We start from the raw sequence: 27,049 nt of genomic DNA on the forward strand, positions 1-27,049 counted from the left end.
AGACCAACTCGTCCGGTCCAAGGCAACGTGTTCCTTTAAAGGGTTTTGGTACCTTTTGCAGATCAATGTTGTGGCTATTACATGAATCCCTACTAACTGGGAATGAAAATGTATGTAATTTAATTTACCTGTAGAAGTTTCAACTTCATTAGTCGTCAAGTTTTAAAAGAAAAAAGTGAAAATCACTTAGCATTGTTTTCAGGACAGTCGCGGAAATCTGTTTTACATGCAAAAATAATTTTCGTCTCACCAAGACAAAATTTAAGGTAGTGGATTTTTCTTTCAATTTCTCAAATGCTACAGCACCTCAGCGAGTAATATTTTAAGGGAAGCTTTCTTTAAACCATGTAAGTTCGATACTGTGGATGTTTGTGTCGTACAAAAAGTACCCAAACCCTTTAATGAACTAAAGACAAAGAGACGTCTGGTGTTGGGTTGTACACCTACCTTTGGCCAGCAGTGAGTCAGAAACACTGCCGTTTATTTGCTGTTCGGCTTTACTGCTTTCAGATTCTTCTGTGGATTTATCCGTCAGCTTGCGATAGTTAAAGATCTCCCTGGACATGGAGTCTCGAGAGACAACTTTCTGAACAATCTTCCGAACCTAACGAATTAAAAATTAACGTGGTAACATAATGGCTACCTAATAATAAAAAATATTATAATGTTATAATAACAGGCATGAGAATGGGTGATGATAAAAAAACAGGAAAAAAATTCAGTTGATCGGAAATGTCAATATTCCATCATTTTTGTGTGCGAAGCGCGCAGCGCGAAGTCCCCTACGGCCGGGGTCCAGGGCCCGCTTAAGGGCCCTGGGAGCTCTGGGTATTTTAGAAGCTCTGTGGTGGTCTCTGATACATTTCTGACACCTATTTTTCCAGGTAGAAGTGAGCTACTTTTGTGTGATTTTTCCTTTTTTTTTTGTTAAATAGGTTTAAGGGAAAATAAGGAATGTAAAGCTCAAACAATTCAAACAATTTTGGGTTCGCCTGCGATTTTGTAACAATTCCGGAAAAAGAAAGGAAAAAAAAAAAAATAATAGTAATAATATTTTAATTTTTCTGACGATCTTATCCCTTATTTCTGCCCTTGAAAATGCTTTTTTTCTCACCAACAACCATTTGTATAGGTTCTTGATTTGAAATTCGGCCGTGTAAAAGAAATTCTTTTGCAATTAAATGTTTGTGATTTTAACGATCCGTCGGCGACGCACATTTTAAAATATATATAGGCCTATATATTTGGCGAGAGCGATGTGTTTTTGAGAAAGAGGTTGTTATTCAGCATAGGGTATAACTGGAACGAGGTTGAGATTAGACCCCCAACATAGAAATAGAACCAATGACGAAAGCACGTCGTCCGGACGTACAGTGTGTTCGCTGGTTCCCAATATATCTTTCGCTGGTTGTGAGGCAATAACAGGTACCAGTTTTCCATAGCCTGCCGGGGATCTCAGATTCATGCCGCGCCGCTCATTGGTTCGTGTACAAACCTGCACGTACACAGTACACAGTACACAGTACACAGTGTGCAAACACGTGCATTGTTTTTTCAGTAGACTTTCAAAAGTCTCCACACGTGTTATCTTTGCTGCAGCAGCAAGCGCATTACACGCAAATATTATTGAACCGTACCACTATAAACAAAGCATGGAATGAGGCAAGTTTATACATCTGTCGCTGCTGCTGCATGCATGGGCGATGCCAGGAAGACCACAAGCCGTAAACTGGGCCAGTTGCTGGACGGCAATTTATTGTTTAGTTTTTAGGTGCCGTTTTTTTCATGAACGCAGTACGTGTGGATCCGCGATAATAACAATTACAAAGGTAAACTGACATTGTCTGACTAGAGAAGAGGGATTAGAGAAATCCAAATGTATACCGCCAAAAACCTACCCCCCGAATTTTATAGCAAATTCACATCGAACTCGGAGACCACAATTTTGAAAGGAAAAAAAACGGAATTCCGGTTTAACCCGGAAGATTCTCATGCCTGTAATAATGAAGACTTGTTGGGTGTTCAAGGCACAACAAAACAAACCTAAGAAAACGGACACAACCAAATTAGTCCTTGAAACCTGTGGCATAAGATAAGTTTTGAGAAAAGTTTTAAATTTTGTCGTTTAAAGCGGGATCTAAGATGAAGTGGTAGAGAGTTCTAGATGCACGGCACAGCTGAAGAAAAGGAGCTGTCGACCCATGAGTGTCGAGACTTGGGTTCCTTGAGGACAAACATCGTAAGGCACTTAAAGGATTTGGGTACTTTTCGTAACACAAAACACAATGTTCACAGATTTACATTAAACTTACACCGTTTGAAGATAATGATACCAGAAAGCATATATTAAAATATTAGTTGCTGAGGTAGGTAGCTTTTGAGAAATGAGTAAAACAATCGCACGAAAATACGATTTTACATGCTAAAATAATTTTCGTCTCATGATCTCCGAGACAAAAATTGTTTTCCATTGTTTTACTCATTTCTTAAAATCTACAGCACATCAGCATGTAATATTTTCAGGGAAGCTTTCTACTATCATTATCTTCAAACTGTGTTAGTTTAGTATAAATACGAGATCATTGTGTTTTTTGTCCTGCAAAAAGTACCTAGACCCTTTAACTGTGGCATTCCACAATATATGATTAAACTCCAGCCTACTAAAATTTACAGGGGGCAAGTAAAATGCAGAGTTTATTTATTGGCCCAATGGGCTACTTCACAGAAAGGCTTCAAGGTACTGGACACTATTGGCCCAATGGGCTACTTCACAGAAAGGCGTCAATGTACTGGACACTATTGGCCCAATGGGCTACTTCACAGAAAGGCTTCAATGTACTGGACACTATTGGCCCAATGGGCTACTTCACAGAAAGGCTTCAATGTACTGGACACTATTGGCCCAATGGGCTACTTCACAGAAAGGCGTCAATGTACTGGACACTATTGGCCCAATGGGCTACTTCACAGAAAGGCTTCAATGTACTGGACACTATTGGCCCAATGGGCTACTTCACAGAAAGGCTTCAAGGTACTGGACACTATTGGCCCAATGGGCTACTTCACAGAAAGGCTTCAATGTACTGGACACTATTGGCCCAATGGGCTACTTCACAGAAAGGCTTCAATGTACTGGACACTATTGGCCCAATGGGCTACTTCACAGAAAGGCTTCAAGGTACTGGACACTATTGGCCCAATGGGCTACTTCACAGAAAGGCTTCAAGGTACTGGACACTATTGGCCCAATGGGCTACTTCACAGAAAGGCTTCAATGTACTGGACACTATTGGCCCAATGGGCTACTTCACAGAAAGGCTTCAATGTACTGGACACTATTGGCCCAATTGGCTACTTCACAGAAAGGCTTCAATGTACTGGACACTATTGGCCCAATGGGCTACTTCACAGAAAGGCTTCAAGGTACTGGACACTATTGGCCCAATGGGCTACTTCACAGAAAGGCTTCAAGGTACTGGACACTATTGGTCATTACTCTACCTCATACATATTCATGACCAAGAGTCGAGTTCTCATTGGTAAATTCATCACCACGTGCCAGGTGTTAAATTTGCTTATTACCAAGGACGCACTTGAGTATTCACGCAAGTGGTAAATGCGCATGACAAGTAATAGCTCCCCGGAAGCTATTCTACTTGTCATGCGCACTACCATTGCGCGACGTCATCCCCGGGCGCCATTCTACTGGTCATGCGCTTTACGGTCGTGGTACTGTTTTGTATACACGCACGGCAGTGCTCTCTTAGCGACATCCAACACATGAACAAACTTATCATGTGCATTTTGTTTCACAGTCATCATTTTCTCTTGCTCAAAACTCACGTTCCGGTAACTGAATATGTATGAAGTATAGTAAAACAACTATAACATGGTTTATTTCGGGTGACTAGTCGATGAGCTCCCCTCAGTATTGGAAATTGACAAACTAGTTTGTCAACCTCCAATACCTCGGGGAGCTAATATCGACTAGTCACCCTCAAACCATGTTATATTTGAATATAACTTGAAATAATTAGCATAACAACTTACTTGGTTAAGAGCAATGGAGAGCTGTTAGTAGTATACGAAATTGTGAGAAACAGCTCCCTCTGAAGTATTGTAGTTGTTGAAGAAAGAAGTTATTTTTCAATAACATATTTGCACTGAATTCGAGACCTCAGCTGAGGTCTTAAATTCAAGGCATCTGAAAGCACACAACTTCGTGTGACAAGGTTTTTTTTTCCTTCCACTATTATCTCACAACTTCGATGCCCAATCTAGTCCAAATTTCACAGGTTTGTTATTTCATGCATATGTTGGATACACCAAGTGAGCATACTGGTCTTTAACAACTACCAAAGGTGTCCAGTGGCTTTAAAACAATTGAATGGTTCCAAAAAGGAGGTTACCTGTGATCTAGACAGATGTAGACCAATACTATGTATGATTTCCTCGGTGTCTCTGTCCACTAAGTAGTTGGTGTGATTCTGATCAAAGTAAACACAGGACAGGAGAAGATTGGGGTCTGTCGTCTCGAGCTTTGGACGTCTTGATTTCTTCTTGGGATCTTTCTTCTTGTCGTCAGATTTCTTTTTATCGTCAGCTGGGGATTTGTGAAAATGTTGGAAATTTGAGTATTTTTATTTAATCGTATCTATACTTTGAGAGCCGGTATGCTTTGGTAACTACTTTCATTCCTTCATTTACTTTCCACATCAATGCAAACAATAAGAAGCAGGGGTACATTCTATTAAAGGCAGTGGACACTATTGGTAATGACTCAAAATAATTATGAGCATAAAACCTTACTTGGTACTAGTAATAGGGAGAGGTTGATAGTATAAAACATTGTGAGAAACGGCTCCCTCTGAGGTAACGTAGTTTTTCGAGAAAGAACTAGTTTTCCACGAATTTGATTTCGAGACCTCATATTTAAAATTTGAGGTCTCGAAATCAAGCATCTGAAGGCACACAACTTCGTGTGACAAGGGTGTTTTTTCTTTCATTATTATCTCGCAACTTCGACGATCGATTGAGCTCAAATTTTCACAGGTTTGTTATTTTATGCATATGTTGAGATACAGCAAGTAAAAAGACTGGTCTTTGACAATTACCAACAGTGTTCAGTGTCTTTAAAGGACTAAATAGAGGACCAATGGCATTCCTGCCAAAACTAAAACTTGCTCCAACATGTTTTGATAACCAAATCACCATTGGGGGTCAAGTAGAGTATAGCCCACAGTCCACTAAAGTTGCCGTTGCACAGTTAACGCCATTGGGCTGAACGTTTTAAAACTCAGCAACACGGCAGGGCAAGAAACATTGACAGTGATTCCAAACTTACATTCTTCCTCTTCTTCTGCGTCACTTTTTCCATCTTCTTCTTCATCATCTCCCTGATCTTCATCATCCTCCATTCTGTCTTCATCCTGATACAATAATTGCATTTTTATTTCATTTATTCTGGTTGTGAAGCCACAGGATTATCAGTAAAAAAAAGTACTTAAAGGCAGTTGACACTATTAGTAATTACTCAAAATAATTACTATCAGAAAACCTTACGTGGTAACCAGTCATTGGGAGAGGTTGATAGTATAAAACATTGTGAGAAACAGCTCCCTCTAAAGTGACGTAGTTTATGAGAAAGAAGCAATTTTCCATGATTTTGATTTCGAGACCTCTGAATTAGATTTTAAGGTCTCGAAATCAAGCATCTGAAACACACAACTTCGTGTGACACAGGTGTTTTTTCTTTCATAAGTTATCTCACAACTTCGACAACCAATTGAGCTCAAGTTTTCACAGGTTTTTAATTTTATGCATATTTTGAGACACACCAAGTGAGAAGACTGGTCTTTGACAATTACCAATAGTGTTCAGTCTCTTTAATCACTGTACTAGCCAAGAAACTCATGGAGAGAAGAAGTTTCAGTTTGACATGTGGGAGGAAAACCCCAGAGAATTATTCAAGGGAAAACCAAATCCACGCAGTGCCCCTGGCATGATTCAGAGAGGGGTCCTAGAGGTAGACAGCGAGGACCAACCCGATAGCTGAATAATTCAACAAACTCAAGAAAACATGACCAATAAAATCCCTGAAAGATTCAAATCAGTGAAATTTAAAGGTCCTGGAAAAAAGACCCATCATGAAAACCAGCGACATATAAACAAATCATTGACAATCTTAAAGGGAAGGTACACGTTTGGTAATTACTCAAAACAAATATATTTAAAAAAAAACTGACTTGGTAACGAGCAATGGAGAGCTGTTGACAGTATAAAATATTGTGGAAAATAAAATCCCTCTGAAGTAACATAGTTTTTGAGAAAGAGGGTTATTTCTCACTAAAATATTAAAAGACTTCTAGCCAGAAGTCTTTTATTCCTATCTGAAAGCACACAAATTTGTCCAAAAAGGGTGTTTTTTCTTTCATCATTTTTTTCGCAACTTCAAAGACCAATTGAGCCCAAATTTTCACAGGCTTGTTATTTTATCCTTATAATGGGACACACCAAATGAGAAGACTGGTCTTTGACAATTACCAACTATGTACAGTGCCTTTAAAAGTGGGGTCATATATTAAATGAATAATTCAAAAATCTCAAGTAAACACATTCAAATAAACCCTGCATGAAAAAAACTGCATGTGCGTGACTTTCGTATTTGGATCCACCTTGCGCACAAGTCACGAGTCTCTTGCATTACCAGGCCTAGGATAATCTCAATTCAAATAAAGTGGAACCAGTTTTACCTTCTCTGTTTCCTTTTTGTCATCTTTGTCTGCTTTCTCATCTTTTTTATCATCACTAGACGTCTTCCGTCTCTTAGCTTTTGGCTCATCCTTGTCTTTTCTGTCTTTGTCCTAAAAAAAAACAATAACACAATGTGTTACTTTTAGTTTGCCGTTATAAAAGTTCACCTATTATTACAAGGCCGAACGGCCGCTCCAATGTTCGGTCTACACTTAACTAATTTGGGCTGTAGACCCAAATCAACTGCTACCAGGGGCACGTTGCCACCTATTCCTGCGGCTGATACAGGGTTTACCCCTTCACAGTCCGTTAGGATAGGAATGGGTATCATCCCGTTAGAGCCTGGCTGGTAGAGCAGAATGCACTACCTTCTTAACTTTTTACGAAGCAATTGTTGAGGTTTAGAGCCTTGCTCAACGACACCAGTGTCATGACCAGGATTAGAACCAACACACTGCTGATCAGAAATACCCAAGATTGATTCCAGTGCGCTTGACGGCTTGGCCTTTGCACGACAATCAATAGACCCTTATCACGGTGCAGCCATCTTGAATTTCTCCCATTGATATCAATGTTACCACACCGAAGCTGGAAGAACAAAAAAGTCTGGTTCCTAAATGCAAAATGATTATTAGCATTCATTATTGTTATTGGATATGAGGACAAGAACAAGAGGCAGCAAGCATGTAAAGGTCTATAGGATGATTAGTAATGTACCTTTTCCTTCTTTTCTGGTGCTTGGTATAATGCCTTGTAGATATTGAAGGCAAAATCTCGTTGTAACATCTCATTGAATAACTCTGCAAACAGAGATACCTGAAAAAAGCCAGACAAAGATATTCATTTATTCATTCATTTTCACCACACACAAAGAAAAGTGATATAATTTACATTAACTTAACATGATTAAGGAAAATATAAGTAGAATTTTGTGTGAGGATGGAGGTCTCCAAGAAGCATCTTTATTGATAACACACAAATCGAAAACACCCATTGTATACAACTTTTAGGATTGTATATTGATCAATCTCTCTCTTGGATTAGGCAAATTAATAACACTTGCTCAAATAAAAACTGTTTGTAATGTGAATTCAAATTTGTTGTTGTAATTTTGGGACCACTTTGGTTCTACATTCATTGCTTTAACATGTCAAGGTTGCGTTTTAATGGTTCTCGTTGTTTGATGTTGGTAATCCATCAACAGTTTAACACATGAGAATTGTTAATGGTTCTCGTTGTTTGATGTTGGTAATCCATCAACAGTTTAACACATGAGAATTGTTAATGGTTCTCGTTGTTTGATGTTGGTAATCCATCAACAGTTTAACACATGAGAATTGTTAATGGTTCTCGTTGTTTGATGTTGGTAATCCATCAACAGTTTAACACATGAGAATTGTTAATGGTTCTCGTTGTTTGATGTTGGTAATCCATCAACAGTTTAACACATGAGAATTGTTAATGGTTCTCGTTGTTCGATGTTGGTAATCCATCAAGAGTTTAACACATGAGAATTGTTAATGGTTCTCGTTGTTTGATGTTGGTAATCCATCAACAGTTTAACACATGAGAATTGTTAATGGTTCTCGTTGTTTGATGTTGGTAATCCATCAACAGTTTAACACATGAGAATTGTTATCAGACTACCTGACGCAAAGAGAACAAATTCTATTGGTTGAAGTGCTCCAAGCAGAACACGCCCCACTCATTTAACCAATAGAATGCGGTCTCTTCGCATCGTGATAGTTATCGTTTACGTTATCGCTTCAGTGCGACTTGGCCTTTACCCAACTGAAAACTGCTAAGCTTAATATTTAAAAAAAAGTGCTTACCTCAAATGAATGTTCTTTATTGTCTTCAATCCTGTAATCTAGGAGAACACTCAGACACACAACGTTGCATTCAAACTTTCCACTCTTTGCAGTGCTGGAGGGATGGACTATTAGAGAGGGACTCTCTGGTAAGCTGTATTTACGCTCCAGATCCTTCTTCTGTTTCTCATCAAGTTTCTTCTTGTCCTAATAATAAAAATAGAAGAAATGCATTTACAATGAGCCATCTATCTAGTGTACAAAACCCTATTCTGAGGCGCAGAACATCCTTCGGATGGGACCTAAAGCCATTGGTCCCGTGTGTTGTGTAACAGGCGTAAAAGAACCCAGTACACTTTATCGAAAAGAGAAGGGGTTCGCCCCAGTGTTCCTGGCTGTATGCGCAGTAGCACCTTAGAAACTCTTATAAAGTGATACATAATTGGGTCTCAGAATTCGTAACTCCAACAATATATCTTTCTGTAAAAATGTATGCCAAGTGCCTTGAGTACCTTGTTGGTAGATATGTGCGCTATATAAGACTTCAATATTATTATTATTATATCAAGGGTACTGTGTTGACCCAATTCACCCGACGTCATCATCAGAATAATCTTGGAAGCGCCATTTGGTGGGCAATGTCACTGTGCGTTAGGCGACTTAACACGTAAACCTATTGCCCACCAAAAAGGTAAGCGTGCCATGAAAGGGGTCAACAGTTTAATTAAATGCTAACCTCTTTCTGTAAGTCTGTCTCCATCTCCTCCTCGTCCTTAGTGTTATCTTTGAACGTGACATCATCTTCAGTCCCTGGAGGTCTCACTGCAGCCTCTCCTTCTTCTTCCCTTTCGGCCTCCATCTTCAGCGTCTTAGTGAGGCGGGCGATAAGTTGTGACTTCAGCCCCTTGGAGTTCAGACCTCGGCACTCCAACTCCTGTCGAAGGTCATTCACCTTTAGAAAGGACGAATGAAGAAAACCGTTGTTGCCAAATATTCCTATTCTCCGTAGTGTGAGAGCAGCATGTATACACAAATTGGCATAAAGCAAAACCGGTTCATTTCCTGACTTCAAACTCACCTTCATAGTCTTGGGATCGAGAAGACTGAAGTGTACTGGCGTCATGGTAACCGATGCCTCGGACTCTTCCTCCTCCTCCTAAAAAGAGGAAAGAAAAGGCAAAATGTCAAAACTTGGTCCATTTTTAAAATGAGACATCAATTCACTCTATTTTTTTAAATGAACGAAACATGTCTAAAGAAGGATAAGATGTTCTCTTGACAAGGAAGCTTTGGAGAAGCTAATTATATAACTAAACAAAACTACAAATAGTTGTTGATCAATATTTTTATACTTGGTTGGAAAAAAGCTTATTTTTGTTGTTTTTTTGGTTCACAAAATAAGCGAACTGTGATGTTTGAGTCCAAGGACTCTTTTTGGTAGATTAATAATTTCAGGAGTTTCTTTCTGAAAGCTTATTAGAATTTATAGATATTAATATTCTCGTGAGAAGCTGGTCTACATATTTCCGAGAGGCCATGGAATCGGTCGTGTCTTATCTGTCAGTGAGATGGATATAATAGTGAAGTTAAAGATCATGTCCTGAGTGGACAATGGGATGCTTTCCAGATAGATCCTCAGTTCTGCGATGAATAAAGTGGCATCCCTTCGTATTCAAAACACAAACAAATGTCCAATTGTGTTTTTATTTTAAAAGTGTTATTCCCCATGCTACCAGCAAAGCTGAGAATTAGAATTATAAAAAATAAAAAATAAAAATAATAAAAAAAAATAATTGACAAAATTGTCCCCAATGAAATGGTAAAAGATCAACCAAGTTAAACAAAACTTTTGTTGTAACCCGACCCATCTAAATTGAAGGTGTGCTCCGAAAAAAGGGAAAAAAGTTATGATGCCTGGAAGATTTTTGACGAGTTGCTCAAATTGGCTCACTGAAAGAACCACGGAAAGCCTTAAGCTTTGTACTCACTCCGACTGTAGAATAGCTGTAAAAAAATACTGTATATGCCTACTTTGTATAAGAAAAGATGAGTTTGAATGGTTAATGCCCGGCTTAGCCCCCTTTGATCTAGTTGCACTTTATCATTCAGCTAAGCAACAAATTGATTCAGCTTGAAGAACATGTTGTTTTAGAAAGTCGCTGAACAAAAAAAGCAGTCAAAATTTTCAGGAGTAAAATCTTTCCGAATGCATAGTTTTGCTCCATTAAAATTGATGTGTGGTGACAACGGTTGTATGTTGAGATGAATAAGGGACTATGTCAAAATTAGTCTAGGACAACCAAGTGATCCAGTACCATCCAGGGCAAGGTTTTTTTTACCTGCTGTAAATTCCCCTTGTTTGAAATTGGGTGTCGGCGAAAGCTCACCGGGGCGAACCCCTTCTCTAAATACGATAAGTGAACTGGGTTCTTTTACATGCATTTACACAACACATGGGGCCATCGACTTTACGTCCCATCCGAAGGACAAAGCAATGGTTAAGTGCCTTTCTTAAGGACACAAGTGTCATGGCTTGGGATAAGAAAACCCACACTCTGCTGATCAGAAACATCAGAGTTTGAATTCGGTGCTCTTAACCACTCGGCCACCAATTGTATTGTAGGAAAACAAGCAGGATGGCTCACTTTAATCAACTTCTTGACCCTAAGATCTTAGTTTTGAAATAGAATGACATCCAAACTATCCGCAAGTTTGTTTCTACTACAACCAATCTAGGCCCAAATTTCATAGCTCTACTTAATGTAAGCCATACATCGGCGCAGGCCAAATGAAGGGAATTCTGTGCTTACGTCAACATATTTCAAGACTCGGGTAAGTTTGGCTTGTGCACATGTTTACTCCATGTTACTAGGCATTCTACGCTTACGAAGCTAGCGCAGAAATTGGGCGCATGACGTCACGCAGAGAATGGTGATTGTCAGGGCAGAATTCGCCAGTAAGCAGAGAGCGCTAAGTGGCATGTCTTTAGTGCATGGGAGAACTGTATGCCGCTCAGTGAAAAACAAACGTGTCTCAAATAGAAATACAGTCAGACGAAAATCCAACGAAAATTTGACATCAGAGAATTGTTCTCGGACTACCTGTCCTAGATTAATTTTGACAAGACCCCTCAAATAGTAATCCGACTTTAATTAATATAAGTTAAAAAAATATTGGTGTATCAATGCTGCTCGGACAAGCAAACATTTAGGTATTAAACTTGTTAAGGTATTTTTGGTTTTCAATAAAATAGAAATACATTGGGGAAAGATTAAAAATGGTTTTTTTTTTAAAGAAGTTATGTGTTGAAAATGATTTTTTTGTGGGTTAAAAGTGAGTGTGTAGAAATACTAGTTTCTGTGCCTGCAAGTCGCTGCTCGGTGTCTTCCCCGGAGGCTGTTGTTGCAGCTCCTGGAGTTTCTGCTTGTAACGGGCTCCGAGCCCCTCGAACTCCGCCCTGGTGGGTAAAAGATGCCATACATCCGGAAGGAAAATAACCACAGTTTCAACACAGGCGGGGACAAGCTGGCCCTTGGAGATCCTCTCTGGGCGATGGTAATGCAGCTCAAGAAACCGGAACCTGGTGGGGGTTTGAATGACAGTGCATTAACGAAACCCGAGCCCCTTTTAAGGGATAGCTGCGGGTCTTTTTTATAGTCTAGATGTACATTTGAAAAAAGTATGAGTGAGGTTAAAAATGGTAAGACTAGGATTGGAGTCGAAATGAATTTTAAATATGAAAGCTGGTGACATTTTAGAATACAGGGCATTGTTTTTTTGTTACAAGTGAGGAGGACAATTTAAATTTCCATCTCTGTTCCTCTTTATGCCCCCAAAGTTATACTTTAAACGGAACGAACCCAACTGTTTCAATGTTAATGGTAGAATACAGGATTGGTAGATCTAAAAAAAATAGTCACAGACAGTAAGTTTTGTGTTATCAACCATATACACCTACATGAAATGACAAACATTTATAAATGCATAATGCGGGAGCATCTATGCGCAATACACATGATTACCTAGCAGTGCTGTTACCAAGGAGTCTCCAAAACAGATACTCGATGAAAATCAAAAATTTATATTTTGAAATATAGCCAATCTTTGTGATTAACAGGCCTCAGTGATACTTTGTTGTTGTGGGGGCAAGGCCTCTGGCAAAAGGGCACTCCTACATTAAGGGCACGTTACAAATCTACTGGGACATTTCAAGAGGCATCAAGGCATCATTGAGGGGGCATAGAGGTGATTGCCTTTACCGACTTCATGAAGTATTAAGCATGCAATGTATTGATTATTGCTTGATCTACAGAGGTAATTAAAGTGATGAACATTTCCTTATACTGAGGTTAAATTAAACTCCAGTGTACCCCATGAATGTTTTATAACTTGGTTAATTAAATTATTCTTTTTTTTAATGTCACTGTGAGTTTGAAGAATTTTAACCAAAGAAATGACAAAATAACTTTTTAATCGACTTGTCCCCCAGTAGTATTTTGTTTTTTGTTACATAAACAATCTTATCCACTTAAAAAAAGTAAAATTGATGTCATTTGTCATTCTTAAAGGGAAGGTACACGTTTGGTAATTGTCAAAGACCAGTGTTCTCACTTGGTGTATCTCATCGTAACCATAAAATAAAAAGCCTGTGAAAATTTGGGCTCAATTGGTCATCGAAGTTACGAGGAAATGAAGAAAGAAAAAACACCCTTGTTGGAGGAATTTGTGTGCTTTCAGATAGGAATAAAAGACTTCTAGCTAGAAGTCTTTTATTATTTTAGTGAGAAATTACCTCTTTCTCAAAAACTAAGTTACTTCAGAGAGAGTCATTTCCCACAATGTGTTATACTATCAACAGCTCTCCAATGCTTGTTACCAAGTCAGTTTTTAAGTTAATATTTGTTTTGAGTAACTACCAAACATGTACCTTCCCTTTAATTGATGATCCTTGTTCAATAAAGAACGAGATTACAAACACAATGTTAGAAAACTTACATTAGTTCCGCTGAACTCAATTTTCAAGTCATCAATACACATTCATTAAAGAGCCAGCAATATTTAAAGTTATACGAAATGTTAAGTAAATCAATCGTGGACACAATGAGAAAGCATGTTAATTGCTCAAACATCAACCTGTATAAAAAAAAACAATGTAATAAGTGCGTACCTTTTTGCTGTCCGCAGAAGCTTGCGCGCAACATGCATTTCAAATAACCCAGTCTAGAGATTTAACATTGATTACCATATGCATTGATTGTGTTTTGTGTTATAAGTGCCTGCATAAGCTTGCGCGCAACATTCATTTACTCCGAACGCACTTTAGCAACCAGTCTTTGATCGTAGGTGACACGAGCATGGTTTTACCGAGGGTTACTCTTGTTCTACGACATTCAAACAATTTCTCAATTGTGATTGACCTGAGCGTTAAATTGTCTTCCTGATCCCGATGGTTCCGCCATAGAACAGAGGGTCATTCCCACAGCTTTATTCTACGTACTGTACTGCATCTCTTTGGAACTCCTTGCCTGGTGCATGTTTCCCTCCATCCTACAATCTAGATTGTACTAAAAGGAATATCAATTCCTGCCTCCAGCTCTCCTGAGTAATTTTCATGTTTAATCATTTTCTTCTTGTAGTCCCTTACCTAGAGTGGCTTTTAGCCTTGTTTGGGGCGTACTTGCATAATTTAGATCGACTTGATGGTAGCTTTACTTCCGGGTGAATCCTTACCATAAACAAACTTTACAACAAGTAAAGCATGGTCTTCACTTCACTAACTCCCAATGCTTACATGCCGACTCCAACTTGCTGTTGCAATCCAACTCAAACTTACCTTTTTAAATGTTTGCTTTGCTACAGAATGTCGGCCGTAATAAAAGTTCCGCATAGTGACATTCTCTTACTTAATCTCCATGGGAAATGATCTTTTATTGCACTTGTTTATTCTCCTAGAATATTTTTGTGCCTACTGTAGTTCACAAATTGAGGAATTGCGCATCGAGGTCAACAGAGGCATTAGTAAACATTAAGAGTTTTCTCGTTTAAGCAGTCACCTTTCATACCACGAATCATGGTTGCTGTTGAGGCCTTACAATGAAAGATGTTATGGGCCATTAGAAAGGGTCAATAGTTATTTCTAACATTTTGTTTAAAATAATGGGTATGACTGACCCATCCACCCCAAATTATAATCTATAGACCATGTGAACTCTGTTTAAAATAAGTGTGACCTTGCACATTGTTTGGCTAGTCTGGCAGGCAAGATACTGCACTGGTCATATGGGAAAGTTTACACTTTGTGTCATAATTTCCACATAAATCCAAGAGTTATGAAAGTAAAAGCTGGACAAGTTTTGAGATGCGCCCCCTTTTATCATATCAAAAGTTGATAAAAATTGGACAGTGCAATCTCCATAAAATATAAGATTTTATGTTTTCTTCCATAAGGCTGTGTACAAATCATGCCTGCAGGAAGTCCAGGCTTGGTGGCTCTTTTGTAAACATGTGATGTCACAGGTCCCATCATCTATACACTAAAGAACAAAGTAATGCCTCTAATGAACTTTATTTCTATTTCCTGAGCATCAGTCACATTCAGTGGCCTTTTCCTGGATTAATTAATTTGTTTGTTTAACATTTACTATTCTGAATGGCCCCTTAGCTCTAAAGGTGTAATCAACCATTCCTCCATGAATTAATGTTACCCTCAAATAAACATCAAAACAAACCGTGGATGAGGCGTCTTGCAGACCGCATATCTCTGGAGAACCACACTAAGATGCGATGACCTGACCTCTAAACATCTACAATACCTCGATAAGAACACACCACTATTTTCAGATACACCATAGTTATCGGAACACATGCATGCAGGAATGTTGCATAAGAAAGAACTAAAGTGAATGTCTTAATAGATAAATTATTGGCGGAAAAAATAAAAATAAATACATACCAGTGAAGACAATCACTCAGATCGATCCCGGTCAGCGCTTTGGTTGTTCGGATAGCAGTTTTGATCAACACAGTGGTGTCGTTCAGAGGATCCTGACCATCTAGCGACGGGGACCAGGGACCCCCGATGGCCATGGCTTCATTTTTACCCTTCTGACCGACAAGGAAGTTGATGAGACGGGTCGGATGTTGGAAGTTCTCGCGGACATCGCTGGAGTCCTGTGGCCTTGAGCAACACTGCTCGTAGAAGTCTTCCAGGTTGCTTGATGCCATCATCATGACCTGGGTGGGCAGAAATAAGGGTAGATGTTAAAGACACTGGACACTATTGGTAATTGTCAAAGACCAGTGTTCTCACTTGGTGTATCTCAACATATTCATAAAATAACAAACCTGTGAAAATTGGAGCTCAATTGGTCGTCGAAATAGCGAGATAATAATGAAAAAAAAGGAACTCTTGTCACACGAAGTAGTGTGCTTTCTATGCTTGATTTCAAGACCTCAAATTCTAAATCTGAGGTCTCAAAATCAAATTCGGAGAAAATTACGTTACTTTAGAGGGAGCCGTTTCTCACAATGATTTATACTATCAACCTCCCCCATTACTCGTTATCAAGTAAGGTTTTATGCTAGAAATTATGTTGAATAATTACCAATAGTGTCCACTGCCTTTAAGGCACTGAACACTTTTGGTAATTACTCAGCTAATTGCTAGCATAAAAACTTACTTGGTAACGAGCAATAAAGAGCTGTTGATAGTATAAAACACTGTGAGAAACGGCTCCCTCCGAAGTGACATAGTTTTTGAGATAGAACTAATTTCTTACTAAAATACTTGAATTGAATTGGAGACCTCTGCTAAGGTCAAACAGCATGATAAACTGCCCTCCCTCCATGACTATGCGGGAGAATTCCGCGCAGAGACAGTTAAAACTTAACATTGCTTTGTGATTTTCACTTTTTGTTCACCAAAACTTGACGACTAACGAAGCTGAAACTTCTACATACTAATTTTATTACATACATCTTCATTCACCGTGAGTAAGGGTTCATTTCATGATTCCAAATCTTGATCTACAAAAAGATATCAAAACCATTAAACAAAATTAACAACAAACCTTCGCACTGTATTTGTAGCTTGCATCAGACGGTTCCAATACCGCAGAGTTCTTCTCCAGGGGTTCAACGTCCTTACTCATGACATGGAAGCTACAACTGTTGCCTAACCCAAGAGTACGATGCAAGGGGAAAGCCTCTTGCCAGGTGAAGTTAGACGCAAAGAAATCACTTGGGATATACATGTTACTGTAACGCTTACGGAGTTCGATGACATTTGTTTTCGAGCTGAATATTGGCAAAAGATACAAATCAGAAGTATAATGATATTAAACCGATGATATTGTGGTGTAACGACTGCTGATGTTATTACTAATAACGCATGTATTATTAGTGTGTCTCGTGTTCTAAAGCCCAATTTATACTCCCTGCGAATGAGAAGTGAATTTTGACCTCACAGAGCTGTTTTCGCAAGCAAATGTTTCGCAGGAGTTGAGCAAAGCACAACTGTTACGAATTATTCTTTCCAAATTTGTGACTTGAAAGTTTGTATCAAACAGGCAGAAAGCATTTCTATGAGAAGGATTTCATGAGATTGTTCATTTTTGCTACTTGGTTAAGTCATTTCTTTTGTGTGACAACTGTCATAACAAATTATTACAAAAGTTTTGAAAAATAATACTGTTTGTAAGCAAAAATGTTGAAATTCCCGGTACTAGGTGAATGCGAATCCTACATAATATATACTTACATGTCTAAGGAATGTTTTGCAATCTGTACAACATAGCGAGGTGCAGGTCTGCGAGTCCTTTTTGGTGAGCGTCGAGGAGAATAGGAACGGTGGTGTGCAGGGGGCGTCTTCTCTCGCTCTATACGTCGTCGATCGCGCTCACGTTCTCTTTCCCGCTCTCTCTCTCGGTCTCTCTCTCGGTCGCGTTCTCGTTCCCGTTCCCTGTCTCGTTCTCGCTCCAGTTCCCGCTCGCGTCTTCGCGATTCCCTGTCGCGGTCTCGCTGGTCGTAAGAAGTACGCAGTGGGTCAGTGCGGACAGGCTCAGGTCGGCGCTGAACCTGCATTGGGCCATGAGGGTGGGCAAGTAAGCCTGGTCCACCTGTACGTGAAAAGAATTAAAGACTGGTCAGTTAATTCTTCATTAATAATAATATTAAAGTCTTAAATAGCGCACGTATCTACCAACAAGGTACCCAAGGTGCTTAGTCATGTTAGTATTCTACAGAAAGATAGGTTACTAAAGTCATGTTAGTATTCTACAGAAAGATAGGTTACTAAAGTCATGTTAGTATTCTACAGAAAGATAGGTTACTAAAGTCATGTTAGTATTCTACAGAAAGATAGGTTACTAAAGTCACGTTAGTATTCTACAGAAAGATAGGTTACTAAAGTCATGTTAGTATTCTACAGAAAGATAGGTTACTAAAGTCATGTTAGTATTCTACAGAAAGATAGGTTACTAAAGTCATGTTAGTATGCTACAGAAAGATAGGTTACTAAAGTTATGAATACTAAGACCCATTTAGGTAGCACCTTAAAAGGGTTTACAAGATGCTACGACGCAATCAGCAGCTACAGCCAGGAACACTTTCTTTTTGAGTTCTTTTATTTTATTTTTATTTTATTTAAAATCTTGAGACATACACAATAAGTACAAGTTGTACAGGGGCTGTCAAGGTTAAAACAAAAGTATAAAACCTGTCACCAAAAGCTGTGTAAAACCAGACCCCTGCACACAAAAGACATTTTTCCCCCCCAAAACAAAAAAACAACAGCACCCACAACAAAACACCGTAGCAATAGGAGGAAGGAACAACAACATGCAGGCCACAACACTTCACATGATATTCAGTTCAATTCAATGTCATCATCAAAAAGTACAGGCAATAATATATGTGAATGTGGAGGCATGTTCCAAAAAGCGTAGCTCGTCAAAGAACAGCCTACAAATCAAAAGCTTTACAATGGACAAAACAAACATAAAACAAGAACACGTACCACAACAAGTAACAGTTAACGTGTACGTCGATATCAAAATTGGGGGGGGGGGGTGTTTCCAGCAACAGTAAAATAGGTTAAAAGAGTTATCTGAAACAGCTGGTGGATTAAAGCATACTTTAGCTTTTAGTTTGAAAAGAGCAAGTGATTTACTATAACAAAGTTTACCCAAAATTTATTTTTCAAAAGCTTTAAACAGTTACCTGAGCGGAATGTTTTCAACAGAAATTGTATTTTTACTTGTTTATAATGCACTTGTTCACCATTTTAATGTAATTTTGATATGTGTACACTTCTGAACTTTTCGTAATTATCGAGTTAAAAATCAGGCCCTACCTAAAGGTTTTTTGAAAAACTAAAAACACTTCTGCCGTTGAGAGCGGGCGTCAAAGGACAATGCCGCTGACGTCATTTGTGGGAGTTTGCTTTGTTATACATCCACGCTGCAACAAAGCGGCTTTATCTATTTATGACGTTTTGAGAGTGATTACGTAACGGGGCTTTTCGCAAATCTCGCTGAAAAGCTCTGAACAAGGGCATACAAAATGATTGTTTTTTCACACAATTGAAACCTATTTATAATCATATGACTCGATTTCCTTATTCATCAAAAACATTTTAGGTGGAATTCAGCAAAGTTCACGACTTGACATTTTCGTTCAAGCAGGTCTTAAAGGAAGATTGTGTTATGATGATTTTCTTGTGCGGGCAGCCAAGTAGCTGACATTTTTATCCGACCAGACTCTCCATTGTCCAAGTTACTTCAGAGGGAGCCGTTTCTCACAATGTTTTATACTAACAACAGCTCTCCATTGCTCGTTACCAAGTAAGATTTTTATGCTAACGATTATTTTGAGTAAATACCAATAGTGTCCAGTGCATTTTAAGTTAAATGTAAAATGTTCAGAGATAAACTTACCAGGTCCTGTTGGTACTATAGGTGGAGCTACCCCTTGTCCCATTCCAACCTGAGGTTGCATACCCATCATAGAGGGGGGAGCTTGGCCCATTAGACCTTGGCCGGGAGGAGCTTTCAATAACGGTATGCTCTGCTGCTGCTAAAAGTTCAAAAAGAAAGGATTTTGCTGTTTATATAAATCATTTTTATGCCTTGTTGTATAATACACTTCTTGTTGTTGTTGTTGTTGTTGTTGTTGTTGTTGTTGTTGTTGTTGTTGTTGTTGTTGTTGTTGTTGTTGTTGTTGTTGTTGTTGTTGTTGTTGTTGTTGTTGTTGTTGTTGTTGTTGTTGTTGTTGTTGTTGTTGTTGTTGTTGTTGTTGTTGTTGTTGTTGTTGTTGTTGTTGTTGTTGTTGTTGTTGTTGTTGTTGTTGTTGTTGTTGTTGTTGTTGTTGTTGTTGTTGTTGTTGTTGTTGTTGTTGTTGTTGTTGTTGTTGTTGTTGTTGTTGTTGTTGTTGTTGTTGTTGTTGTTGTTGTTGTTGTTGTTGTTGTTGTTGTTGTTGTTGTTGTTGTGTTGTTGTTGTTGTTGTTGTTGTTGTTGTTGTTGTTGTTGTTGTTGTTGTTGTTGTTGTTGTTGTTGTTGTTGTTGTTGTTGTTGTTGTTGTTGTTGTTGTTGTTGTTGTTGTTGTTGTTGTTGTTGTTGTTGTTGTTGTTGTTGTTGTTGTGTTGTTGTTGTTGTTGTTGTTGTTGTTGTTGTTGTTGTTGTTGTTGTTGTTGTTGTTGTTGTTGTTGTTGTTGTTGTTGTTGTTGTTGTTGTTGTTGTTGTTGTTGTTGTTGTTGTTGTTGTTGTTGTTGTTGTTGTTGTTGTTGTTGTTGTTGTTGTTGTTGTTGTTGTTGTTGTTGTTGTTGTTGTTGTTGTTGTTGTTGTTGTTGTTGTTGTTGTTGTTGTTGTTGTTGTTGTTGTTGTTGTTGTTGTTGTTGTTGTTGTTGTTGTTGTTGTTGTTGTTGTTGTTGTTGTTGTTGTTGTTGTTGTTGTTGTTGTTGTTGTTGTTGTTGTTGTTGTTGTTGTTGTTGTTGTTGTTGTTGTTGTTGTTGTTGTTGTTGTTGTTGTTGTTGTTGTTATTTCATTTTATCACAGCATGCAAAAGAAAGATCTCATTTTCCTTTGTGCCGGTAACTCCTCGAGCCGGGCTACGTCCCGTAGCCTTAGATCTCAAGGGTCTTTCTCAGGATCCTCGCTGTTCCCAAAAGCGCTGCCTTCTGTAATAGATCTACCCTCACATTTGTCCCTATTTCATCTAGATGTTTCCCCAGTGCTTTGGGAATGGTGCCAAGTGCTCCAACCACCACGGGGACTACTTTTACCTTTACCTGCCAAATCTTACGAAGTTCCCTGGCCAGGTCCTGGTACTTCTCGATCTTTTCCATCTCCTTCGAAGCTACCCTTATATCACCTGGCACCGCTATGTAACGCTGGCATTGTCCATAAGGGTTTAGGGTAAGAAAGGGGATATGTGATTTTTGTCTTACCTGACTGGGTAGAACTTGAATTCTAGTTGCATTCCATTTGAAGGGCATATTTGGATTGTATGTAGCTTCCACTAAAACTCTCTCCATGACTTTGGGCAGAGGTCCTTTGACAGAGCTATCAAGAAATTGAAAAGAGAAATAAATTATTGATATTGTACCCTTCCAAGGAACGATAAATTGCGCGTGTGTACTAACATTTTGGTTGGCAAAATGAGGGTTCGAATCCCGGTTGTGACCCTTGTCTGTACGCATGCTTGAATGTAATTAGCATATAGAAATCAGCAGGTCTGATCTTTCACGGCGGCAGCAGAGGCAATAGCCTCCATGCCCCCTGGTCACTGACATGGTGCCCTTAAAATGCCAAAGTAGAAATTAACAATTCCAAATAGGGTGCCCTTTACCTAAGAGAAAATACCTTGGTGCCCTTGCCCTTTCAGAATCAAAGCATACAGGCCTGAGTCAGGGGTCTCCTCATGCACAAATACGCATAATAAGCATATCGGGCCGATATGCGCATCATGCGCAAATGGCGTGCTGATATGCTCAAATTGCGGTCGATACAAAAACCAACTAAAACAAATGATTGAGCCTTCAGATCAAATAAAAAATTAAAAAAACGCTTACAAAAAAGTGTCTAAACTTCGCCAGACTGCACAGAAGGGCTTGTAAAAACAAAGTAAGAAACATTCTGAGGACCTTGTTGCAGTTCCACATGCTCTAGCCAAACTTAACCAATTTGGGCTCAGAATGCCCCATGGAACAACCCCCAGCTTTTCTAGTAACAATAGTGCATATTAGAGGCCTGGAATTACAATGTACATTAAAGATGCTAAATGTAAGATTTTTGGACCCAAACATTAAAAAATATATTTTTTTGAGTGAATGGTATTGCAAAGAGTATCACCCGCTCTAACAAAAAAAAGCTTAACTTTTACTTTTAATGGTCAGGAACCATGACAAAAATTTAAAACGTTTTTTTATAAAACACATAAGAATTGGTCACGTGATATATTGTCGGGATCCCGACAAAAACTAATTTTCGAGCAATGGCTCAAATGAAAGCTTGTAACTTTCTCGACCCCCATCAAAATACCTTGGGTCAAATCGACCAAAAATCTGACATAGCATCTTTAAGGAAACAAAGGCCATGCCTTCTGTAGCCTCTGGTCTTGACCTTGGTGCCCCTTCAACGACTTGGTTTCCAATGGAAGTGCTATATCCGAAATAACCATGCCCTCTCAAAGATGAAATTCCAGGCCTGATAACTGTTGTGACAATTAAGTACGTACGTCATTTGAAAGAACACATCTTCATCCACAAAGCCGAATGTATCATGCATTTTGGTGACAGTGCCAGTGAACACCCTCTGCTTGGGCTGAGGGGCCTGGGTGGAGCGAGGTGCTGGGTAGCTTACAGTCAGCTGGGCTGCATTTCCTCCTACTCCGGCTGGGTTATTCTGGGCGATTGCAGGTGCTGCCATGTTGGACTGCAGGGCATTCATCTGAAATGTAACAGTTACTTTTAATTTAGACAATGTACTTTACCAAACAAAATGCTCCCCACCAACCTTCTCTGTTTGAAACATCATGTACTAATTATACAGGCACCAAACCGCATGAGTACATTAAGTACATGAAAAGTTTGACGTCTTGAACAGTTAAAAGCAACAGGACCCGCTAAAAGTTGAAAGATAGACTGTTGCAGTCTTCCGGTACAACTGTGGAGCGTCTTGGTTTCAGACGTTGGTCTTGTTTATGAGTCGAACCTAACGTAAATGTTACGTTTAGTTTGCCTGACTGAAACCAAAATTTATTTGGGTCGACCTTAAGTCGCTCCTAATCTATTTGCTTTGGCGCGACTCTGGCGCGCCTGTCTGAAATGGGTGCGATTTTTTTTTAAAGTTCCCATTTGACTTTGCCATTACCTGGTTGACCTGCATTTGTTGCTGTTGAACCAGAAGTTGTTGTTGCTGTTGCTGTTGCTGCTGCTGTTGCTGCTGCTGTTGTTGTTGCTGCTGTTGTTGCTGCTGTTGTTGTTGCTGTTGTTGTTGTTGTTGTTGTTGTTGCTGCTGCTGTTGTTGTTGTTGTATTTGATAAGCGCTAGCCTGGGGAATACCCTGTGCTACCCCTGGCGCTCCCATCTGGGCGTAGACACCAGCCGGACCACCAGCTTGTGGATTTCCAATTAGAGTGGGCCCCTGAGCAGACATTACTGCTTGACCTACAAACAAATGCACAAATAAAACATTAAAGGAACATTGCAGAATTAGTAAGAAAAAAATGATGATGATAGTAGAAAACATCCCTTGAAACATTCTGTCTGAAAGGTCATATTTGATGATAAATAAATAAAACTAATTTCCTATTTTGAGTTTATGTCATACAAAATGTGTAATCGGTTTTCACTTTTTTCTTGTGACCCAGGTGGCCGATCAATCTCAAACTTCTACAGGTTTGTCAGAAAATATTATGCAGTAATGGATCTTGGGAATTCAAAATTAGTCGCGACTAGTGTCAAAGTCGTAACTATTTGTGGTCGCGCAGTAAAATTTACTTGTCGTCCAAGCCTACATTCAAGCACATCAGACCTGCAAAAAGGATTTCAACAAAATATACAATTGGGTATTTATCATAAGCCATGAATTTTGAGCACTTCTTTGATTCAAGTCTATCTAGGCCTATTTGTCTACCATGTAACTGATCCATTTCGCAATGGTTTCCAGGGAAACATTTTTCAACCACTAAAGAAATTCTGGGCAGAACCCTGCATTAATTGGTACTTTTTCCTAACACAAAACACAATATCCACAGATTTACATTACACTTGCACACTTTGAAGATTATGATAGTAGAAAGCTTCCCTTGAAATTTTACCTACTGAGGTGCTGTAGTTTTTGAGAAATGAGTAAAACAAATAATTTTCGTCTCAGCTTTAGCATGTTAAATAGTATTAACCAGTTATGCTATGGTTTTGGTGTAATATCATAACTGGGTAATGGCATTTAACATGCTAAAATAATTTTCGTCTTCCTGAGACGAAAATTATTTGTTACTTGTTTTACTCATTTCTCAAACACTACACAACCTCAGTTAGTAATATTTGAAGGGAAGCTTTCCACTATCATTATCTTCAAACCCTGTAAGTTTAATGTAAATCTGTGGACATTTTTGACTAAGTACCCGAATCCTTTAAGGCCAAATCACACTGCAGCGATAACGATAACGACGCAAAGAGAACGCATTCCATTGGTTGAATTGCTCCACGCAGATACGCCTATGGACGCTCATTCAACCAATCGAGGGCCCGCATTGTTAACATTCTCGCTGACGTTATCGAGGCCTGTGTGACTGGGCCTTTATACAATAGAGATCTCACTCACCTAGCTGTGACCAGGGAGGATCTTTCCTTGCTGCTTGTCCGTAATGTGCCATGGTTGTCTGCAACCAAGGTTTGAAATGTAATTATGGGTTAAAACATGTTAAAGGCAGTGGACACTGGACACTTGGCCTATTGGTAATTACTCAAACTAATTATTAGCATACATGTTTCACATAGGCACATCATGCACTAACTTACGTGTAAACACTTTCTTGCATTGATCAATGGCGGTCTACTATTTGCAACCAAATCGCTGTGAACTCGCATCAACCATCCACTAAGCAGATGAGTTAGTCTTAACCCAAGACGTCAGCGAGCAATTTACACGAAGCGCAGAACATAGTATACTATGCGGTACCGAGCATTGACATCTTCACAAGACTATTCCATATGCAGGAAAGCGCCCTCTGTTGTCCATATTATGTACAAGCCCTGTAAAAGCAAGATGGCGGCAGTCTGCTTTGATGCTTAGAAATAATTTCTGCATAAAGGCAAAAAATTTAACCTGAAAATTATATTTGAGCTGAACTACGTTGCAGTTTTATGCCTCCTAGATTTTAAATGTTTATTATTGGAGGAGTTGAAGGCGAGTTGACGGCACCTAACTAGTTGACGGCGATTAACTGCACGATAATGCCAATTGCAGCACTGTACTCAAAGCCATGCGCATTTGGGATCACAATATCAATAGACCTTGTGCACATGACGTCATTTCAGTAGGGCGCCCTCACCTAGAGGTCAAAAGGAGGTTGTTCATTGGCCAATCCTGTGCGCCGCACGTACAAATCTGTGCGTTTTGATTGTTTCATCACCGTTTTTCCACTAAGATGGCCGCTGGATGACGTCAATGCATAAGGTCTATTCATGATGATCACATCGCCAATACAGGACTTATATTCGAAAATAATTTCTTCCATGGATATAATATTTGTTAGCTGTGAACTCATTGAAAGTGTATTAAAGGACACTAAGGAGTACGAATATATAAACGTAATTTCAACTAAAAAAATAAAGAAAATTGTATTCAAATTCTTGTTCGCAAAGCTTTATTCCCAGGACGTCAGTCCAGTGGCGGCACTGACTGACATTCTACTACAGGGCTAGCACACTAAAGTGAGATCGCAGCGCAATTTCTCTTTCATGGAAATTGGTGCAGCGCGCACAGCGCCCTCTAGCGGTTGGGACCGTTCCTAATTTTTTATGGGAAAAGTTTCCGTATTGGCGCCACCTTTTTTTCGTTCGATATGAAACAATATAGTAAGGCCATGAGAATGAAAATGATAGATTTGCATCCACCGCCCGCATGCTCTGAAAGCTACCGCCAAAAATTTTCATTATTTTCACAAAATTTCATTATTTTCACATAAAAGACTCTGCATCACAAATGTTCAAGTTCAAATCATCGAACAAGGGTAAAAGGTTATTACGCATTTTAGTAGTAGTACTATACAAGGCAGACATTCCGCCGCGATCGTGATTTATTTGCAGTAAAACATGCATCTGCTTTCGAGCGCAATCAACAAATTTGTGCAAAGATATTTTGCGAAATTTTTAATTTGCGCCATGCACAATACTAATACATAGGCAAATTAATGTATTGAGCTACAGTTTGCTTAATTTGAAGATTGCGCATCTTCGTGTGAAAAATAATGAATAATGAAAAATGAAAAAAAGCCCGGACGCAAATCTAAAACTTTCATTCTCATGGCCTAATCTAATTCAACCCAATGAGATACCCCTTTTTGTAAAAAAGGGTAACTTTCCGTATGGCGCCACCACTTTTTCACTCATTTTTACAAAAAGGGATATATCAATGAGGTAAATTAGATACTATATTATTTCATATCGAATGAAAAAGTGGTGGCGCCATGCGGAAACTTTTCCGTAAAAAATTAGTGAAAAAGTGGTTGCGTCATATAGAAAGTTATCCTTTTGAAAATTTATGATTTTGATTTAATATTTATCATGTTTATATTCATTTTTGGGCAGGGTTGGGGTTTGTTTAAAATTAAAGTTAAAGTTTAAACTTTAAATTAATTAATATTAATAAATCCTATTCCTATGGACACCTGCAAACATTTCCCAAAGACGGTACACTTAATTAAATTCAGATTACTTTGAACTTAACCCAAACCCCCTCAAAACAGGTCTGGAAAAAGAGTATTCCCGACAAAAACAAGACGAATGATAACAATGCATTCAATTGTCCGGAATTCGGGCAGCCACGAGCTCGTCATTTTTTTTTTAGCCAGAGAGAAAAAGGACCCCTTTTTCGTCCGTGCTTCTCAATATTAAACTGAATACTCACCCGTTTATCTCCACAATTTGGTAAGGAGGACCCAATAAATATAACAGAATAATATAGTTTACCACAAACGATTTCTGTCTTCAGAAGAAATAGGTAACATTGTTATCACTGAATTCCACTTTCAAGCACGGCAGCCATGATTGTGATTTAGGTTTCATTTATGCAAATTAGGCATGACGTATACACGTAATACCCGTTTGACCAGTAGTCTTGAAATGAGCCGTAAGGTCTTCGAGCAACGTATTTTTATCATTTGTTTTTGAATAAGCGTTACCTCAAATATAAAAAAGGTAAGTAGGTTGGCTAGTGGTTACCCCCCCCCCTGCATACCATTTCAATGTAAGTGTCGTTATTAGA

The 27,049-nt window shown here is 38.9% G+C and overlaps 1 protein-coding gene across 3 annotated transcripts in view; it reads right to left on the bottom strand.

Moving 5' to 3' along the window:
- The window catches only part of LOC117303916 (cell division cycle and apoptosis regulator protein 1-like), a 34,466-nt gene extending 7,629 nt beyond the window's left edge, over positions 1-26,837 (bottom strand). Inside the window, exons 1-18 of one of the 3 annotated variants that reach the window (XM_033788373.1) lie at positions 26,693-26,837; positions 24,386-24,443; positions 22,931-23,226; positions 22,296-22,507; positions 21,007-21,121; positions 19,499-19,634; positions 17,323-17,680; positions 16,634-16,859; positions 15,517-15,797; positions 11,916-12,144; positions 9,643-9,720; positions 9,301-9,516; positions 8,586-8,771; positions 7,471-7,569; positions 6,753-6,863; positions 5,345-5,429; positions 4,410-4,603; positions 448-604 (exon numbers count right to left, since the gene is read on the bottom strand). In XM_033788373.1, the coding sequence (XP_033644264.1) occupies positions 448-604; positions 4,410-4,603; positions 5,345-5,429; positions 6,753-6,863; positions 7,471-7,569; positions 8,586-8,771; positions 9,301-9,516; positions 9,643-9,720; positions 11,916-12,144; positions 15,517-15,797; positions 16,634-16,859; positions 17,323-17,680; positions 19,499-19,634; positions 21,007-21,121; positions 22,296-22,507; positions 22,931-23,226; positions 24,386-24,437 (3,031 nt within the window). In that variant the 5' untranslated portion in view covers positions 24,438-24,443; positions 26,693-26,837. Of the gene's footprint in view, positions 1-447; positions 605-4,409; positions 4,604-5,344; positions 5,430-6,752; positions 6,864-7,470; positions 7,570-8,585; positions 8,772-9,300; positions 9,517-9,642; positions 9,721-11,915; positions 12,145-15,516; positions 15,798-16,633; positions 16,860-17,322; positions 17,681-19,498; positions 19,638-21,006; positions 21,122-22,295; positions 22,508-22,930; positions 23,227-24,385; positions 24,444-26,692 lie in introns of all 3 variants that reach the window. The other 2 variants (XM_033788374.1, XM_033788372.1) reach the window with 2 other exon arrangements.
- Between the last annotated feature and the right edge of the window lie 212 nt (positions 26,838-27,049).

Source organism: Asterias rubens, chromosome 20 (assembly GCF_902459465.1).
Source record: "Asterias rubens chromosome 20, eAstRub1.3, whole genome shotgun sequence".
Taxonomy (NCBI): Eukaryota; Metazoa; Echinodermata; class Asteroidea; order Forcipulatida; family Asteriidae; genus Asterias; species Asterias rubens.